The sequence below is a fragment of the Toxorhynchites rutilus genome, chromosome 2, assembly GCF_029784135.1.
Source record: "Toxorhynchites rutilus septentrionalis strain SRP chromosome 2, ASM2978413v1, whole genome shotgun sequence".
Lineage (NCBI taxonomy): Eukaryota > Metazoa > Arthropoda > Insecta > Diptera > Culicidae > Toxorhynchites > Toxorhynchites rutilus.
This window is the reverse complement of record NC_073745.1, coordinates 295,584,174-295,604,695: the sequence shown is the minus strand read 5'-3', so window position 1 is coordinate 295,604,695 and position 20,522 is coordinate 295,584,174. Positions and strand designations below refer to the sequence as shown.

Here is a 20,522-nt window from a genome sequence, read left to right as displayed (position 1 = left end):
TGGATACCATAAGAAAACCATAGTAAAAGAATGTGAATTAATACACTATGATCAGAAAGTACCTTTTTTTATTTAAACGTACCGTGCATGCGGGAACCAGTTTATTTGTTTTTCTTATGTTGGTACGATCTTAAGACGCACATCTGTTAGGTTTTAGTGCTATCCGATCATTAGTGTCTGCCGACAATTCAGAGATTTTGCATAATGATAACGCGCCATCACACCGAGCCCGAATTGTACTGAATTATTCGACCAAACATCAAGTAAATACCATCGAACAAGCACCGTATTCACCTGATATGGCCCCGTGTAACTTTTTTTTTGTTCTCCAAGTTGAAGTTGCCACTTCGTGGAAAGAGATTTCAGTCGATCAAGATGATTAAAGAGAATGCGACGAGGGAACTAAAGGCCATCCCTTCGTCAGCCTACCAGGAATGGATAGAGGACTGGGTCAAGCGTTGGCACATGTATGTTGCTTCAGATGGATCATGTTTGAGGAGCTCAAAAGAAAACGGGTGTAAGTGACTTGATTGATTTCTCTTATCCAACTTTCTCTTTAGTCAATATCTCAACTGCAAAAACGTTCCAATTTGAGTTTGCTATAGAATCCGACAGATTAGGTTCTGGCCTATCTTCCAGATAATCAAATACAGCTGGGAATGTGTTTGCAGCTATGTCGATGAAGAGAAATGGATGATGTCACTTACACCCTTTTCATTTTGAGCCTCTCATTTTGAAGGAGATAAAATAAAGGGCCTGGCCGGGTAAGGGAGTAAAAAGTGCCCCCAAACCAAATCACTAGCTGTATGGCAAATATTGTAAAGGATACTAAATAAGAAATTTTGGCGGTTTATTTGAACCCCTATGTGGTTTGTCGTAGGATCTATAGTGAAAAACGTACTTTTTCGTTTATTTCACGCCATCCTCAATAGATCCGAGATAAAAATTTGAAAAAAATACTGAATGTACATCTTACCACGGTGTATCAAGAAAAATTATCAAAAAAAATTTCATCAAAAATATTAGTACAAAAAAAATATTTAAATTCCGAAAAAAAATTTTTTTGGGCTTTAGAGATTCAGTACTACTCTAATTCATATTTAAATGTGCTCTTGCGGCTTTTCTAGATTGATAAATATCTTCAAACTGTTTTTTTTTCAATTATCTAATAATAAAAATAAAATAAAAAAATACACAGTACAAAAAAATGTTATAGATTTTCTGGCATTTCGAAATTTTGAAAAAAAAGACGGGTGGGTAATGTCGGGGACATAACCGGAGTGACGTAGGACTATACAAAGGGGACAGCTTTTGTTAAATATATATTTTAAATATATTGCTTCATTTTCTTCTCCTACGTGAATATCTACCTGAAAAATTGATTAGTTTACTGTTTACTCTTTATGAATATGTTGATGGTTCTGAAAAGAACCTTTGGTGTTGTGTTTTTGTTATCACTCGATATTCCCATCTTGTTCGGTTAAACCTTCCTGTTTAGCTATTGCGTTTGCCACTCGCCACAGCTTTCACAGTTGGAAAATTTCTTCCCATCCAGCTTGTGACATGTTGTTCAGTAAATTACATTTAATGCGACGTGCCGGAGAAACACTTTGCCACTCACTGAAACTAATTGTTGCCTTGATGAGCGCCGAACCGAAGCTGCTCTGTTCTTGATGCGGGTTTTCTGATTGTCGTGAGCAGCTTTGCAAGCCAACTCGAGCACTCCGACGGCCGAAACTCTATAATCGCTGTTAGGTATACTGGTGCTCCGGCACCAATCCGTTCGGCCTAGTTAACCTTGCGGAGCAATCAGTGAATGCGGCCAACAGGGAACTGGAGACCTGCACGGTTCGAGTGAGACTTTGCCTTTCCCTTAACTTGTCCTCCTTTGTTACGTCCACGATGCCGATGCCGTACAGCCACACGGGTTTACGGTTTGAAAGAAAATAAAATATTTTTTTGGGGTCCGCGTGTTTTATACTCTAGCGGTACACACTCATAGGATAGAGACAAATCGGCAGACTCAGCCAGAGGGGCGAGTCCAACGAGACGAACGAATGAGCGTTAAAAGGGAGCGATGGCAAAAAAATACATTCATTACGATTTGTTCGCTCGTTGGATTCACATGCAGGCTAAAAAGGGTCCTTTTCAGGATCACAAAATTATCTTCAATCTAAAGAGTTTATTGTTTTGTTATCACTCGATATCCCCATCTTGTTCGGCTAAACCTTTCTGTTTAGCGATTGCATTTGCCACTCGCCACAGCTTTCACAGTTGGAAAATTTCTTCCCATCCAGCTTGTGACATATTTTACAGTAAATTACATTCAATGCAACGTACCGAAGCGCCACTCAGTGTCGCATTGGAGGCGATTTTAACCTGTAATTGAACATTTGCGATGACAATGGTACAGTGTCGACTTTCAATGTGCGGTCATAATTTGGATCTCTATGTTTACAAAAATGTCCAACTAAATAAGTCGCATTACATGTCCGTCCAATTAGCTAAATGTCGAACTAATTGTAAATTACTGTACTTTCAATCTGGAAACAATTTAAGAGTTGGTGAAAATTGAATAATCTTGAAAGTCCCCAACTATCAATAAGCTCAGAACTACTGCCAAATTCACATACTCATCAGATCCTGGCAAACAAATTATGAAAACATCAATTTGTGTTTTATTATTATTTTGGATAATGTTTTAGAACGCATTGAACTTTATTTCCTAAACTCTTTTTTGGAAGGTTTAATGGCCCTGAAAAGCGCCTTGTTTTATGGAATGGTTCCAATTTAGAAAACTTAGTACTCGTGGTTTTGAAAAAAAAAACCATTTCGAACACCCTCGATGCCGCCTTGTTCTGGATTTGCCACCAAAGCAGTTTGTATAAAGAACAAACTTTTTTCTTCTGCTACCTGCTGCCGTTTTGCGATTGCGTTTGCCACTCGCCACTCGCTGCAACTGCCTGTTGTTGTCTTGATGTGTTCTGTTCTGAATGCGGTTTTTCTTATCGTCGCGAGCAGCTTAACCAGCCAACTCGATCACTTCGGCGGCCGAAACTATATAACGGCGGCTAGGTGGACTGGTGCCCTGGTATCAACGCGCTCGGCCTAGCTACCCTTGCGAGGAACTCCAGATCAACACGGTTCGAGCGGGATTTTGCCTTTCTCTTCACTTTTCCTCCTTTACCATGTCCAGCCATGGCTGCTTGGGTTGGTTTGTTGATGTGTTGTGATGCGAACCGATGTGGTGTACGGTTTGAATGAGAATGATCGTTACGGCAGCGGAGCGGGGATTTTTAAGCTGACTGGCTGGCTCGAGAATTACGCATGTGTGAGACTGCGACCAATGTTTCGTTCATTTTTTTCTTTTTCCTTTCCAATCGTGCTTCATTCTATTTCACTGCTGCTCTGGTTGCCCGTTTTGGTCGGTACGATTTGAGGAGCACAAAATGGACCAATCAAAAATAGGCACATAGTGCATTTTGACAATATTTCACAATTATTTAATTATTTATCTCAAGAAAAATTAAATGTTATTCGTTATGATAGATGCGTAGATATATTTCCTATCAATTGATGCAAAAACCTTTGCGATCTATTGAGAAATGCTCGAGTTATAAGCGTTCCAAATCTTGCATTTTTTCCTACTTGTTCAGTGCCTAGATTTCCATTTCACCCCCTATATCTTCCTGTTAGACGTAGTCCTACGTCAAAATATAACTTTGAGACCCACTCCTGCTCAAATTTTTATTTAAATGCGTTCGTATGTGTCTTTTTTCTACATGTGGCGTAATTTTTCCTGAATTTTTAAGAGCATTGTGTGACACAAAACTAATTTTCTTCATCGTCTGCATTATTATTTTTATTTTTTTGTAAATGATTATTTTATTGTATTCGTGGTTTTCAATTGAAAGATTAAAATAAAAAAAAACAAATCGGATTTGTGGTCTCAAAGTTATATTTTTTTTCATAATTTCGAAATGCCAGAAAATCTATAACATTCTTTTGTACTGTGTATTATTTTTTTAAATTATTTTATTTTTATTATTAGATATTTGAAAAAAAACCAGCTTGAAGATATTTATCAATCTAGAAAATCCGTAAGAGCACATTTAAATATGATTTAAAGTAGTGCTGAATCTCTAAATCCCAAAAAAAACATTCTAAAATTTAAATATTTTTTTAGTACTAAAATTTTTGATGAAATATTTTTTTGATAATTTTTCTTGATACACCGTGGTAAGATGCACATTCAGTAATTTTTATCTCGGATCTATTGAGGATGGCGTGAAATAATCGAAAAAGTACGTTTTTCACTATAGATCCTACGTCAAACCACATAGGGGTTCAAATAAAAATTTCTTATTTAATATCCTTTACAATATTTGCCATACAGCTAGTGATTTGGTTTGGGGGCACTTTTTATTCCCTTACCCGGCCAGGCCCTTTGCCTCATATTTAACTCTATTTTGTTTTATTTAAAAATCCCGGTACTTTCTGATCATAGGGTAGTATTGTGTTTTAGGCGTTATTACAAATCCAATTCAACTTTCAACACTTTCTAATTATCGGATTTTCAAGGCTGCTGGGCGTTAGCTAAAATCTTCATTTTTTTACGTTGCTTCGCTTCAAATTTCGAAACAAATTTTGTTGAAAACAAGAGTTCTTCATCTTGGTACATCGAAGAGAGAGAATTGTTGTATCTCGTGCGACGTTTTCATACGCTAACATACAGTATCATTTTAGATCGCAGAAAAAAACACTGAGCAAAAAAATCCCGACTTCATGAAGCGTTTCCCGACTTTATCCCGGGTGGCCACCCTGAATTTAGAAAGTACGTTACTTAGAACAATTATGTTACTCATTTGAAAGATAACAAAATTTTACGTAGAATACAGTGGTAAAACATTAAAATTAATGGAACCAAGTAAATTTTAGAGGTAAAAATGAAACCACAATTTTTGTGTTTTTATGAGTTTTTAGAAATTTCCAAAAATGCATGATAAACTGAATTGTTTTTATCAACCAAATTGAAGATCTCCAACCATTCTATAATTCTTTCTTTTCCACCACACTGTTATCCTTCTTGTTATCTTGCACTAATTAAAATGATTCACAACATAATTTTATGCAAAATCTCTCTCAAATGGAAGAATTGAATCGTGCAAAGCAGCGTATTTTTGGAATTAAAGTCAGTTTAAGGCAAAAAAAAACGGTCTGTCGTAGATAAGATTTGACCATAAGCGTGGGAGATTTTTTTCATCAAATATGATCACCTGAAATATTCCGAATCAGCTATCTAACAATTTGTATATAACATCGAGAATTTTGAGTGATTTTTTGAAACGCTTGAAACGCCTTGTATAGGATATTTACAAGTTTGCAGTGGGCAGATCTGACCATCGATTTGCAGTGCGTTCAATATTTCATGAAATATTCTTGATTCAAAATTCGATAGAGAATACTGTAGTAGATCTGTAGTAAATAGTTCTACTGAAACTTTCTAGGAATCAAATGGAAGCGAAATAACCAGATTGATTGGATTGTTATTGGGAATGTATTTTTAAAATTTATAGAAACTTTGAAAGCAAACCAAAAACGTTTTATCTTTTCTTCCAATGTCTTTTGTCTACAATTCATATACACATTAAACTAAAATATATACGTACGAAATCCGTGAACCAGAAATTTGTAGTTTGAAAATGCTGTATTTTTTGTCTTCATGTCATCATTTATATCGCAACTACAGGCGTTTCGAAATCGCTTAAAAATATCGACCCTTCACTCCTCAATTCTTCGTCAAATGAAGATCTAAAGATATTAGTGCATGCTTTCTACTCCATCTTTTCTTTGCTTGAAATTCTTTTTAATTGATAAAAAAAAATGTATGCACACAAAATTGTTCTGTTTGTTTTTGTGCGCTTCATAAACTCGAAAAGTTCGCCATTGATGGAGCTCATATTATGACATTAAATCCACTTCAAGGATTGTTGTTGCTAACCCCTCAAGAAGTTTTTAGATTTTCAGATGAAATAAGCACACTTCTGAAGTAAAGCTTGGAACGTAAATCAACTTTCTAGTACTGAATACTTATTCTATGTGGTAGCAACACGTTTCTTTGCATGTGTTGAAAAACAAAAAATAAACAAAGTATTACAAGTATTTCAAAATTAAACTCATATGAAACATATGCTTTGTTTTGCTACTCATTTCGCTGCCATAAAACCTCAATGTGCCACAGCAAAGCGTGGCAGGGTACAGCTAGTAAAATTTGAAATAAACTTGAATGGAATTCAAATTTAATGTTTGCGCAATTCAGTTATTTCCTCAATTATTCTAAGAAAATAAGGCAAAATGTCCACGTGGAAAACAGGGGGAGGAATATGAAAATGTACACGCTTGTCCACGGAAGGGGAGGGGGGAGTATAAAATCGTGTTTCTCTATCCACTTGGTATGTGGACAGCCCCTAAGAATATTCATATCTTATCGATACACAATTTAATGTTATAATATTATTTAAAATATGATATTTAAAGTAGAACGAATACTTAGAAATATCAGTTAGTCGGGAGGGATTTATCTCATTTATATTTTTTTATCATGATGAACTGCTCCTCAAATGAAGTACAAACATTGAAGCGTACGCACCTGTGGAAATTCTAATGGATCTATTTGTGTTTAAGGGAAGAAAGATGAACCAACCCGCACCCCTGCCGAAAGGTGTGACCTTATCGTGATTCTCCTGTCACTAATCCTGCCCTATCATGTCGTGCGATAAGAAAACCTCGAGCTTCACAAGTATGGTCAACGGTTGAGATTACCTTCTTTCTCCACCCCCCCTCCACCCAGTATGCCTAATTTGGTTTCATTTGCTGGATTAATTCTCGAATAATGCAGAAAGTTGTGTTTCATTTTATTTGTTTGATAGATAGCATAAGATTTTGCATCTTTTAAATTGCTACATAGCATACGGCTTGTTACTACTAACATAACACAAAAAATATAACAACAATACGATTAAATTATTAATAAAACATAAAAAGTTAAACTAAAACGATTATTAAAATTAATTCAGGTTTTTTTTTGCATTGCTTCTTGAATGTTGTGAATGATTTTTGATTTCTCATATAATTGGGAAGAGAATTCCAAAGACAAACTCTTCTTACAAATCATGTTTTCCCATATAATGCAGTGGTGTGTGTCGGTGAAACATATTTATTTAGTCTGTCACTTCTGAAAGGCGTCAATTTCTCATACAAATATGTAGGGCATTTTGTAGTGATTATTTTAAAAATCAAAATACAAGAACGAGCTTTGATAAAGTTGTGGAATGAGTAACCCAAAAGTTCGCTTTGTAAATTAGAAACGCTGTCCAGGCGGCTGAGATTGAAACCGAAACGAACACAAGTATTAAGTGCTACCCTTAGCCTGTCCAAAGTTTGCATATTAACCGAAAGCAAAAGAAAGTCACACGATATGAAGTATGGTAAAATGAAACTTTTAAAAACTCTAGGCTTAGTCTCTTTATTCAAGCAATAACCCTTTAATTTGAAACATCGCAAAGTAGCGTAAATCTTGTCACATTGGGACAAAACAAATTTATCCCATTGGAATTCGTCCTGAATTGTGAATCCTAGACTAGTGGCATTATCGACTAAACGTATTGTGTCGATAACAATTTTCAAATTTTCTATCTCTTGAAATAATCGATATAGCGCCTTTTTTCAAAGTTACGTTAGGGTCACCATGAAAAAAAACTGTTTTCTTGCTCTAACTTTCATATTTCCAATTCTACATACAAACTGTCTTGGAAATACTTTCATAACTTACTAATACAAACATTTTGCAATGCAGAACTTGTCAATATCTCAACTTCACTCAAAGTTATTGATATTTCCTCCCAAAAACACACTCTTTCCATTTGTTTGTCATTCTTTTTGGGGCAAACATAAAAAATGTTTGTTGACGAGATTTGAAAGAACGAATTTCAATCTATATAATATGTGATTTTCAAACCTATGTTATTTCCCGTGTTTGAGTAAATAAAAATTGAAATCATGAGTTTTTGGATGAAAACCCATCAATAACTTTGAGCAGGATTAAGATATTGACAAATTCTGCACCGCAAAATGTTTGTATTGGTAAGCTCTAAAAGTCGTACGAAGACAGTTTTGATGTAGAATTTTAAATATAAAAGTTAGAGTGAAAAAAACCCGTTTTTTCATGGTTACCCTAATCTAACTTAGATAGAAAGCGCTAAAAACAACTTTGTGGGAGATATTTATTCTTTAGATAAAAACTGTCTTCGAAAAAGTTGTTATATATGATAGAGCGCTCATTTTCATGTTATCAAAAATAGGGTGACCAAAACTGTCGTTGAAATAAAAAATCTAACTTTCTTATCTTTATAGATAGAGATAAACATAGTTTGACAATGTTGTAGCACCAGTTAATTTAAACAGCTTTGTAGAACAAAACTTTTTTCTATCTTTTAATATAATCGAATTAGCGCTTTTTTCTAAGTTGCATTAGGGTGACCATGAAAAAAACAGATTTTTTGCTTTAACTTTTATATTTCAAATTCTACATCAAAATTGTCTTGGTACGACTTTTAGAGCTTATCAATACCAACATTTTGCGACGCAGAACTTGTCAATATCTTAATCCTCCTCAAAGTTATTGATGTTTTTCTACCCAAAAATTCATGTTTTCAATTTTATTTTCCTTAAACACGAAAAATAACATAGTTTTCGAAATCACACATCATGTAGAATGAAATATGCTCTTTCAAATGCCGCCTATAAAATTTGTTTATGTTTGCTCCAGAAAAAATGACAAACAAATGAAGAGAGCGTATTTTTTGGGAAGAAATATCAATAACTTTGAGTGAAGTTGAGATATTGATACGTTCTGCATCGCAAAATATTTGTATTAGTAAGCTCTGAAAGTCTTTCGAAGACAGTTTGCATGTAGAATTTGAATTATAAAAGTTAGAACAAGAAAACAGTTCTTTTCATGGTGACCCTAACGTAACTTAGAAAATAGGCGCTATATCGATTATTTCCAGAGATAGAAAAAAACTTTGTTCTACAAAGATGTCTCAAATAACTGGGTTTACAACATTGTCGAACTATATTTAGTTCTATCTATAAAGATAAGAAAGTTATATTTTGTATTTCATCGATAAGTTTGGTCACCCTATATTTGATAACATAAAAATGAGCGCTCTATCATATGTAACAACTTTGTCTAAGACAGTCTTTGTCTAGAGAATAACTGTCGAGCTCTAAATGCTAATTTCCACTTAAATGCATCTCCTGGACCATTGTGCAATCCAAACGAAACCATTGCGGAAAATTGAAAAATGAAAATTTAACTTTAAGAGCACTAGCTCGAGTTTTCCGACGTTTTTCACTATACAGTGCGACGGCAGATGAAAATTTAATATCTTGTGAGTCATCGATTAGAGATTGGTTGATATTACTTGATGGGAAGTGTGCGAAAACGATCATTTTATTCACACCGTTTCGCAAAATTTTTGATTTTCTGGCGAGGGGTGAGGAAGGGAGATGAATCAAATGAGCGCCATTGTGGCAGCCACTCGTGGCTTCCTTCCCCCTTCATCTTAAGATATTGGAAATGTATAGACGGTTTAATAAGAGTCAGGAATACGTGTTTTAAGTAAATAAATAACGGAATCTAAATATTTTTGACTACGGATCCATATTTCCGTAGCGATCATACAAATCCATAGATCTGGCATCTCTGCCCATGAAGGGGCGATCAATCTCACGTCAACAGCAGCAAAGTGAATAACAGTTTTTCGTCTTAAACAGCCAACAGGCCTTCAACCTTGTGAGAGTTTTGCTGGCCGTGCGAAATATTTTGAAGATCAATGATCGAACCCATTGCTACCCTGCTTCCCTCCGGGGCCCGATCCACCTGTTTGACAGCAAATTGAAACGAACCCCCTTTTTGATTGTTATCCACAAATACACACGAGCAATCAAATCAGCTAATTTTGCGTAATGGCTGGGGCTAAACAAAACGGGATGCCCAAAATAAGGCACAGGCTTAGGTTGGATTTCGCGTATTTTTCTCCATCTCTCGCTGTCGCCGCCTGCCGTAAACATATATACACAAACCGTGATCATACCTGATAATATGAGTCGGCCATTTTGAGATTGTAGTTCCGCTTCGTTCCTCGCTAGCTCTGTGGAGGAGCTGCAGTCGTCCGGGCTAACAAAAATTCCTTCGGTTCTCAGGCCCTCGCTATCGTTACAAACTGCACACACAAACACCAAATTCCTTCACACTTTCCGGGGCTTTGAGCAATTACTCTCCGTACGGGACAGGAGGGATCCTCACTACGGGGAGCGACAAAATCGAAACACCTGAACACTTTTCCTCCACACACAACAGTTGTCACTTCAGCTTCTGGTATTCACACAATCGCAGCAAACACACCAACAATAAATCAACCTCAAAATTGTTTGGACATGATCGCGTACACTCGGAACGGCAGCTTAATCGCTGCAAAACACCATATATATTCGCCAACAAATCGAACGTGAATCACTTAATCCAGTTGTGGCCGCTGGCTCTATTTCGCGAAGATGGTGCTACACAGATCGCGGACATGAAACGGAATTTCTTGAACTACCTCTCCACACACCCGTTGTCACACCTCTCACGCAATCGTTCACTCAAAGACGGCGACTACGACCACCAAAGCACGAAACACAACATCCAGAGGGCAGCAGACAGACAGACAGGCAAACAGGAAACCCGATCGCGTTGTGTGAACTTGTCCACACTTTGCACAACCTGTATCGGTACCGAAACCAAACCACACCACAGCCCCGTCCGGCTGTACGGAACCGGATCAGAATTCGAACGGGGAGTTTAATAGTAGCGCACAAAATTTCGCGTTTACTCTGCGGGATTATTTTGTGGGGCGAGAAAAGTTTAACTAACAAAACAAGCGAGCGAGTAGCCAGTAGTCGTATTCGCGTTCACTTCCACACCACTGACGATGAGCACTGAAAAAGTGATTCTCTCGGGTTGTTTGAGTCATAATAATATTCCGTGTGTTTGTTTCCCGTTCGTCGTCATTGTCGTCGCACTGAAAGGTGTTTGGAGCGCGCGGCCGTTGGTGTGCGTGTGCATACTGATGGAACGTACACAATTGCGATGCCTTGTGCTGGTCCAAAGTGTTTGACGTTTATCGCAGGTGTGCTAGGTTTTTCTTATCGTACACAAAATTGATCACGCATTGAGACAAACTGAGACACGTTTTGACGTAGGCCTACATCTTTCATTTCTGTACTGGGGTGTAAGTTCAAAGTTTCAAAAACAAAAGTGTGAAGCTTAGAGTGGAGGCTTTGAACGTTAATACCTCTTTGCCGGCTGAACGGAGTGGTATGATAAGCATTTCATTCGAAAGACAAAATGTTATCCAGTATGTTTGTTACTTATTGCTAATATAGCTTTAAAATTGCTCTGGAAACAATTGAAATTATTGAAATCATATATAAACTGATGCCCGTTCTGGAAATCCATCTAGTTGATGCGGCGATGTGAGATGAGGACGGTCACACTCAGACTCCTATTAATTATTCTCTTCTGTTCGAATTCCATTTCTCTTCTGCAGTAGGACCGAACGGAGCATTTAGCGAAAACCATTCGTCGATGGGTAGATGGGTGCCATTGACTATGGATTTGGAGTGAAGAATACGAAATGTATGACATGATGTAGTTGATATTACACCATATCAAAGAAATCACATTGAAAAACATTTTTTTACGATTTCCGCAATCGATTGTCGTTTCCAATTGTTGGAAAGGGGGAAATATCTTTGCTAAGTAATTCCGAGTAAGAATCCATTTCTTCTTCAAGTGTTAATAATTCCGCTCCGGATCATCATGGTATGATAATCATATTAAACAAATGATAAAATGTCCAAAGATGAGATGAGATGGAGATGGGTATCATTGACTATGGATTTGATAGTGAAGAATACGACTTTTTTTTCCAAAATATATATTTTTATTAAGGCTCATATGGTGTCAGCCTGACAGGGCCGGGAGTTGAATATTTCGACAATGTTTGCCTTACAACTATGTTAGTAATATGTAACCGATTACTCGCGGTTGGCTCGAGATTAGTATTACAAGTGTTCTCATAGTTGGGATGTTGCAGTCTGCAATGCTCTCTACGTGCGCCCGACACTTCCTATTGGGATGCAGCTGACCATTAATCAGCAACGACCCCCTAGTCTGTACCTCATATCTAGCGTGGTGCGGCTTTTCGACTCGAGGAATCCAAGAAAAGTGGTCACTAGCCGGCGCAATCATCAGTTCGTGTAGAGTTGTCATAAGCGGTACAACCTTTGGCTCTTGTTGGATGATCAGTGGACTGCACAACCTTCGGCCCGTGTATCTGTAAAGAATGTGTGTATGTATTACCGCGACTAACTAAAAGTTTATAGATCGGATAGGAGGGATATGAAACAGGGACACAATGAAGGAAACATCATTAAACGTTGACATCTGCGTTTCTGAGGAACAGGAATAGATGGAGCAGGAGATCAGGACCACGGCTACCTAAGATATCCCGGACGGGGATATCCGATTGTCTGCCTTGTGCCCTCAATGCTCTGGAGAGTTGAGAGCGGGCAGCATTAAACCGGATACACGACCAGACAACATGCTCGATGTCGTAGTTGCCATCGCAATCACAAAGATTGTTTGCTACGAGCCCAATGCGATAGAGATGCGCGTTTAGGTTGTAGTGATTGGACATAAGTCGAGATATCACGCGAATGAAATCACGACCTACATTCAATCCCTTGAACCATTCACTCGTTGAGACCAAGTGAAGTGGAAGGTAAAACGTAATGTCAGAATTGCCGTTCGGACGTATCCCGTAAGTTTGAACTTATTTACATAGATGGTATCCAAACAACACTAAACATTGACTACAGTTTCGCCGGCACGGTTGATTGTTGTTATGAACCAGCACAAAAAACAAAGCTGCAAATTATGCGCTAGTGGCGGTACCACGATCAAAGCACTCCCTGAATCTCATTAGCCGAGCCAGCTGGCGGAATCATATGTATAAAGGTTACTAGGTTACTATTTTCAACGACAACTGTTTATTTGTTTGTTGCGTCAATTATTCTTCCATGGAATTCCTATTGAAGCATTTATATACACCAGCAACGGCAAGTCGAAGTTCCCGTTGCCGGTGTATGTGAATGTTTGCATAAGAACTGCTTGGAAGAATAATTGACGCAACGTGACGGGACGGAACGTGAACGTGACGTGGATGTTGTATGTGAATCGCACTTAAGGCGGCTCAAACGTGATGAGATCGTTAAGTTTTCATCCGTCATCATAAACTGCATAATCGCAAGCAGTGATGCCGTTTCTTTAACTACTGAAAGAAATCATATGAGTATAAATTTATGAAAAATGTTTTTGAAAAAAATATAACTTTACATTAACGAAATTAGGAACCAAAAGTATTTAACCGCGCAACCTTTGAAAGCTCTACAATGGAATTAAAACGAATCCTTTGAAATACACGGATCCTTCTGTTGCACTAACAGAAAAATTTGTTCGTATGCCATTCCTGGATATACTTTTTCCGAAAGTGGCCGAAAAAAAAGTCTTAGTGTTATCCGTTCATTTTTCATCAGTGTCACTTGTTTACTTTTGTCCATAGTAATCAATGGACATTTTTATATCGGTGTCATATACTCGCTTGTTTTTCACGACCACTTCACAATCGAAGGTTTTACGGTTATATAACGGTTTACAATAAGCCAAACTTCAAAGCTGTAATAAACAAATTTTGTTATTTATAAAAAAATTATAAATGAGAGTTATCTATTCTATTTTTTGGCATTTAAATCTTCGTATAGCCCACTTTCATAGAACATTCATCACAGTTCCGTTTTTGAGGAAGAATTCGGGCGAAACGGTTTATCAAGCCAATAACCATTTCTAAGCTCATAAAATTTAGTTCGTGGTTGCGCAATATATATTTGTTCACATTTATTGAAATAAACTTGAAAGTCTCAAGGTAAGTTTAATTAATGCTCTATATATAATAATTATTATAAATTTTGAATAATCTATCAAGCATTGTTCAAAATTAAGTAATCAATTTTAGTTTCCTTCAATATGAATATGAAGACATTTTTTCGTACCATTTGAAAACATCTGAAAAAAACACATGGTATCCATGATTGAAACTCAACGAACGCTGAAATCGAAATGTCAACATGCTAGGTTGAATCGAAAAAAGTTGGTCCGTTGCCTAGTGTGTATGCTCCCATTTGATTATTTGATTACCATTTGATAAGTTTCCAGAGATATGTAAGAAGCAAGACGGGTCTATGGTACTAGGTGAGACCGTTTCGTCACTAAGTTGGTTAGGGGAGCGGTATATGAAAACAGTACGGAAGAAAGCAGAATTGGAATTATTTGCTTGTAGCGTGAAAGAGACAGACTGATCACGAGCGAGCTTCGGCACTAGTGTATTGTGTTTTGTTTACAAACAAAGCACAGTAGAGTTCCAAGATGGCTGAAGAGTGGTTTTAGCAAGTTGGCCCACCTTAGGATATACTTCTACGCGCCTTGGTAAGAAGTGGGTTGAATTGAAGTATATAGTGTAGGACAAGACGGGTCTATGGGACTAGGTGAGGCCGTTTCGTCACTAAGTTGGTTAGGGGAGCGGTATATGAAAACAGAACGGAAGAAAGCAGAATTGGAATTATTTGCTTGTAGCGTGAAAGAGACAGACTGATCACGAGCGAGCTTCGGCACTAGTGTATTGTGTTTTGTTTACAAACAAAGCACAGTAGACTTCCAAGATGGCTGAAGAGTGGTTTTAGCAAGTTGGCCCACCTTAGGATATACTTCTACGCGCCTTGGTAAGAAGTGGGTTGAATTGAAGTATATAGTGTAGGACAAGACGGGTCTATGGGACTAGGTGAGGCCGTTTCGTCACTAAGTTGGTTAGGGGAGCGGTATATGAAAACAGTACGGAAGAAAGCAGAAGGGGAATTATTTCCTTGAAGCGTGAAAGAGACAGACTGATCAGGAGCGAGCTTCGGCACTAGCGTATTGTGTTTTGTTTACAAACAAAACACAGTAGACTTCCAAGATGGCTGAAGAGTGGTTTTAGCAAGTTGGCCCACCTTAGGATATACTTCTACGCGCCTTGGTGTAGGATATAGTAACTCAGAAAAATGGAGTGGTTCTATAGTTATCAAACGCAGTGTATATGATTGAATTAAAGTCAGAAATACGTGTTTCATGTAATTAACCCTTTCACGTACAACGTCGAGTCTCACTCGATGTTAAATGACTGTGCCAAAACGTACAACGTCGAGTCTCTCTCTCGTGGTGCGCTTGCATATCACAAGTCGCTAAAATTCTCAGCAGAGTAGTAAAATTACTCGATGTGTGACCCATCGAAGTGTTTACACTTGGTTCGGCTGTTTTGAATATCAAATCGTACGCTAGGAGGTTAAATAACATGATGTGAAAATTTTCATTCAAATTTTTAAATTTTAAAACCGGTTTCATGTCTTCTAATCTAATAGAGATTACACTAACGAGTTTCGGACCCAAATTATTGGGTATAGTTTGAGAACCCCTGATCTAAATACTTGTATTCGACCTTCAAAAGTAGTGAAAATAAATCTACATGGTGGTATACGAATTTGAGCTTGAGACACTGCAGGGAGTTTCAATAACGGTTTAGATTATGATCCGTGCAAACTATTGTTTTGAATCTATATACAGTGATACAAACTCGTAGTCGTACTCCAACATACAGATCTCTTTTCCCTTCTTTGGAAGTCGAAAACAAGGTTTCGGAACATTCTATTTACATGAAGTCATAGTGTCATATGAGAGTTAAAAGGTTTGCTATTTGTTTTCAGAATAATGGTTTTTATTTCTCTAAGAATTGCGAAAGTAAGTGCGAATGTATGAAAATTGACTCAAATACATTTAGTATCTTTGACTCCGATGGTTGTCGCTTCGTATCGAGGAAGTCAAACGATGAATTGAGCGTAAAAATCAGAAAGCAACGTATAAACATGGTGGTGGTAGAAGGGTGGTATGATGGTGCATGTAGAGGGTAGTTTGGTTTTCATCGATGGTGTATTGGGTCAGAATGTTTACTCGAACATCCTAAAGAAAAACATGTAGCAAAGTGTGAACAAAATGAGATTCAATCGAGGATTCAATTTTTACCAAGACAATGACCCTAAGCACAAGTCACATATAGTTCCCATATGGTTACATTATAATTGCTCAAAAGTTATTGATACACAAAAAAAACTCGTAGATAACGGCTAAAGACAGCTAAAGGTAGTTGCAATGAACAAGGGATACCATACTACACTTACTTTCGCAATTCTTAGAGAAATAAAAACCATTATTCTGAAAACAGATAGCAAACCTTTTAACTCTCATATGACACTATGACTTCATGTAAATAGAATGTTCCGAAACCTTGTTTTCGACTTCCAAAGGAAGGGAAAAGTTATCTGCATGGTGAAGTACGGCTACGAGTTCGTATCACTGTATATATTTGGGGTTAAAAGCATCGTCCGTTGCATTTTGCTTGCTCAGTTTACAATTTTTGTTTACTAATAAAAAACGTCCAAGCACAGAAGACGCATCAGTAAACAAAAAGGCTAAAAAAAGTCTTTACCACAATAGTTCAAAATAATGGACGCAGTGGTTCACACCCAACAGGGGAAAAAAACAAAAAGTCTAACCGACTATTTCCATCAACTGGCAACCCTAACACTTTTGTTTTGCTCAAGACGGGTCTATGGTACTAGGTGAGGCCGTTTCGTCACTAAATTGGTTAGGGGAGCGGTATATGAAAACAGTACGGAAGAAAGCAGAAGGGGAATTATTTCCTTGAAGCGTGAAAGAGACAGACTGATCAGGAGCGATCTTCGGCACTAGCGTATTGTATTTTGTTTACAAACAAAACACAGTAGACTTCCAAGATGGCTGAAGAGTGGTTTTAGCAAGTTGGCCCACCTTAGGATATACTTCTACGCGCCTTGGTTTTGCTCGTAGCAGAATCCAGCTACAAGGCAAAAATGTTGTCAATGATGTGTTTATCTTTTTTGGATTGATAACATTTAATTTTTTCAGACGACACGGAAGCAAATCCCCCTTTATCAAATTTATGAGAATTAAACCGCTTGCAAGAACGAACAAGTATGACCGAGGAAGCGCCAAAAGAGGACTACATCCAAAAACGGCTCGATAAGATAGTGGAAAGTCGTATAGATTCGGACCGAGAGACGTTGGATGCATTAACAGATTTGTCCGAATTTTACACGGAAAACACACTCCAGTCGAGACGGAATTTACGAAGCCAAATCGAGCGGAGGAGTCTGGCTATCAATCAGGTGAATGAGAGCCAGATGCGTTTTTTTTATGAGAGATTTGTTCATCTGGACAAAATAGACTTAAATGTTTCTACGCTCAATTTTGCAGAATTTTCTTGCAGCGTTCCGTGAAGTCAAACAGGCTTTGGATGGCATTTGTGATGACATTGGCGCCATCAGCGAATCTGTCGGTAGTATGAAAACCCAGCTAAGTAACACGGAAGCCCAGCAGCAAGAGCTAATCAAACAGGCCAACACTTTGCAGGAGGAAAATAATAAGCTGCTATTGCAGCAAAAGATTGCCTCCGGGTTCTTGTCACGGTTCCAACTGTCGGTGACCGAGCATCAGACCCTTTATGGTACAACGCGGGATGAGCCCATAACGGCTGAGTTCTTTAACGTGCTGGATCACGTACAGGCTATCCATGCGGATTGCAAAACGCTGCTCCAAAGTGGCTACCAAACGTCGGCGTTGGATATCATGGAGGAGATGACACTGCACCAGGAGGCGGCTTTGGAGCGAATATACAGATGGACTCAGAGCCACTGTCGGAATGTGGACAACAACGAAATAGGGTTGCTGTTGATCCAAGCGATGGCTCGTCTTCAGGAGCGGCCGGTGCTGTTTAAGTATGTAATCGATGAGTACTCAACCGCGAGGCGATCGGTTGTCGTGAGAAGCTTCATAGACGCCCTAACAGTTGGGGGACCGAACACAAAACCAATCGAAATGTTAGCTCACGATCCAAAACGATACATCGGGGACATGTTGGCCTACATTCATCAAATTCTGCCGGCTGAAAAGGAAAACTTGTTGATGCTGGTGAAAATGTGCGACAAGGATATAACAGAACAGATTCAGCTTGCGATGACGGGTATCTCTGATGGTGTTTGTCATCCGCTGAGAGTTCGGGTAGAAATGGTGCTTAACACCGAGAAGGACACAATCGTGCTGTATTCCATATCGAATCTTATTCGTTTCTATCAAAATATCATAAATAATGTGCGTTTGTAAACTATTCGCTAATACCGAATATATAACATTCATAACTCTTATATTCTTACAGGTTGTCAAAGGTGGCCAGCTCGAACAGTGCATCATCGATTTGCAGTCACATTCCGAGGCATCCTATCTCAGCTCGCTCACCTATCAGGTCAAGCAGCTTCTCCAAGGCCCAAACGAACACAAGCTGGGCCTCGAACCTCCCCAAACCAATTTGGTTCCCTCGTCCAGTGTGGGCAGATTGCTGAATCTTCTCAAGGAGATTCTCTCGGTTGCCAGTATGGTCGAGGGAAGTCAATCCGACATCCTGAAGATAGTGTCCTGCGTGATTGATCCTCTGCTCCAATCGATCCAAGAGTCAGCATCACATCTTCCCACCACGGATATGGCGGTTTACCTGCTCAACTCGCTCTATCAAATCGAGAGCGTGTTGACGATCTACGAATACATGGAGGACCGATTGGAGCGACTCCAGGCGCAGTCCGATGCGCAGCTTGATACGCTAACCTCTGAACAGGCCTCATCACTGGTCGCCAATCTCAATCTGGGACCCATTTATACCGTGTTACAGAGTAGTGCTGCAAAAATTGAGCAACGTCATTTGCAACTGTTTATGGTAATTCGATGCTTTCGAATGGTATCTTCGCTTGACAACAACAACCCATTTTTTTTGTAATCTCAGTCAAAACTAGATAGCTTTCTCGAGATGCCGGAGATTTTGCTGCTACCGCAAGTGAACCTTCTGCAGAGCGGAAACCACAGGACGACAGTGCAGAAGCGTTCCTTCAATGTGATCGTCGCAATCTACAAGCAGATATACGAGCGTATTCACGATCCGGCCAGCGGGTACGAGCGACCGGAGGCTGTGTTTTCTAAAACACCAGAGCAGGTGGCCGAACTGTTGTGTGGTTGAGAAAGTGATAATTAATTTCAGAATTATGCAGTTACAGACAAATAAAGAAATTATTATAAACACTAGTTACTACTTTGCGGTTCCATTCGAATATCCTCTCCTTCTGAAGCGATATACGTTGCATGTTGAATTTAAATATTTTTAGGTCGTTTTAGGCCAAGCGTTCGAAAAATCAAACAGAAACTTTGATAATTTTTTATGGCTTTGGAAACATTCATATTGTAAGGCATCAAATGATAGCTTAGTCTATTAGCTACCATTTGCTATAAGTTTCATTCAATTTTGTATAACTTTATTGGGCAATGAATTTAGCTCAAAGCAACTGACATAACCTAACAAAAAACAAAACCTTATAAAAATCATCTGCTTTCAAAAAATTCAGGAAAACTGGATTAGTGGAATGGTTTCGAAAGTACCAAGATCTAGAAAACAAAATAAAAGATTTGATTAAAGCAAAAAAGCGTGGATATTGGCGGAAATGGTTTGTCAAGGTAGACCGCTATGAGTACTCTTTGGAATACGGCTAGGAAAATGGGTGGCTGGAACTAGGATTGGGCGATTTCGGATCGATTTTCAGAAGATCGATCTTTTCCATTCCGATTTCCGATTTATTTGATCGATCTTTTTTACTCGATAAAATCGAGAAAATCGATCTTTTTGCTTTTGATTTTTTCGATCTTAGATTTCGATCTTTTTGTAGATTTTTTTTTCAGTATACATTGATTTCAATCTCACCAAAGACCACCTAACATTCTTTCCAAACATAATGTCAACATTTGGAACGCATCTTCTACGAGTTACTTCCGTACAAATGCTGACAGAGGAAGAACTAGCGGCAGTTACCGAGGGTATGTACTGTAACCAGTGGTTTATAGGATCACCGAACTAGATGTTGATATCAATTCCAGGCGAAATGTTGTTTTTTAGAACTGGCGCCAAAACCAAGAATCGGCTTCGACCAGCCTGAGGGCATCCGTATACTAGCACATAGGATTTGACAGCGTCAAACATGTCCGGGTCGCAAATGCAATTTGCGACCACTGTCACTCGCGAGAACTGCCAAACTCTCAAGCTGGTGTAAAACAAGGCACTTAACATACTACCAGGTGGGTCAAAACGTGAAGTGGTTTTCTGCAGCCATTTAAAAAATACACAAAAGTAAATTAAGAC

At 38.3% G+C, this 20,522-nt stretch overlaps 2 protein-coding genes across 2 annotated transcripts in view; one reads left to right on the top strand and one right to left on the bottom strand.

Moving 5' to 3' along the window:
- LOC129770691 (serine/threonine-protein kinase N) overlaps nt 1-11,059 on the bottom strand; it is a 222,466-nt gene extending 211,407 nt beyond the window's left edge. Inside the window, exon 1 of the mRNA XM_055773669.1 lies at nt 10,158-11,059. Within this exon, the coding sequence (XP_055629644.1) occupies nt 10,158-10,178 (21 nt within the window). The 5' untranslated portion in view covers nt 10,179-11,059. The remainder of the gene's footprint in view (nt 1-10,157) is intronic.
- Nucleotides 11,060-17,152: 6,093 nt separating this feature from the next.
- Nucleotides 17,153-19,417, top strand: LOC129767722 (conserved oligomeric Golgi complex subunit 6). Its single transcript, XM_055768879.1, has 4 exons — nt 17,153-17,457; nt 17,546-18,439; nt 18,504-19,055; nt 19,122-19,417. The coding sequence occupies exons 1-4, from the start codon at nt 17,266-17,268 to the stop codon at nt 19,350-19,352; spliced, it is 1,869 nt and encodes a 622-aa protein (XP_055624854.1). The 5' UTR covers nt 17,153-17,265; the 3' UTR covers nt 19,353-19,417.
- Nucleotides 19,418-20,522: the final 1,105 nt, after the last annotated feature.

Coding starts and splice junctions, on each gene's coding strand:
- LOC129767722 (XM_055768879.1), top strand. CDS start 17,266: ATGACCGAGGAAGCGCCAAAAGAGGACTACATCCAAAAACGGCTCGAT. Junction 17,458..17,545: donor GGAGTCTGGCTATCAATCAG/GTGAATGAGAGC, acceptor TCAATTTTGCAG/AATTTTCTTGCAGCGTTCCG. Junction 19,056..19,121: donor GTCATTTGCAACTGTTTATG/GTAATTCGATGC, acceptor TTGTAATCTCAG/TCAAAACTAGATAGCTTTCT.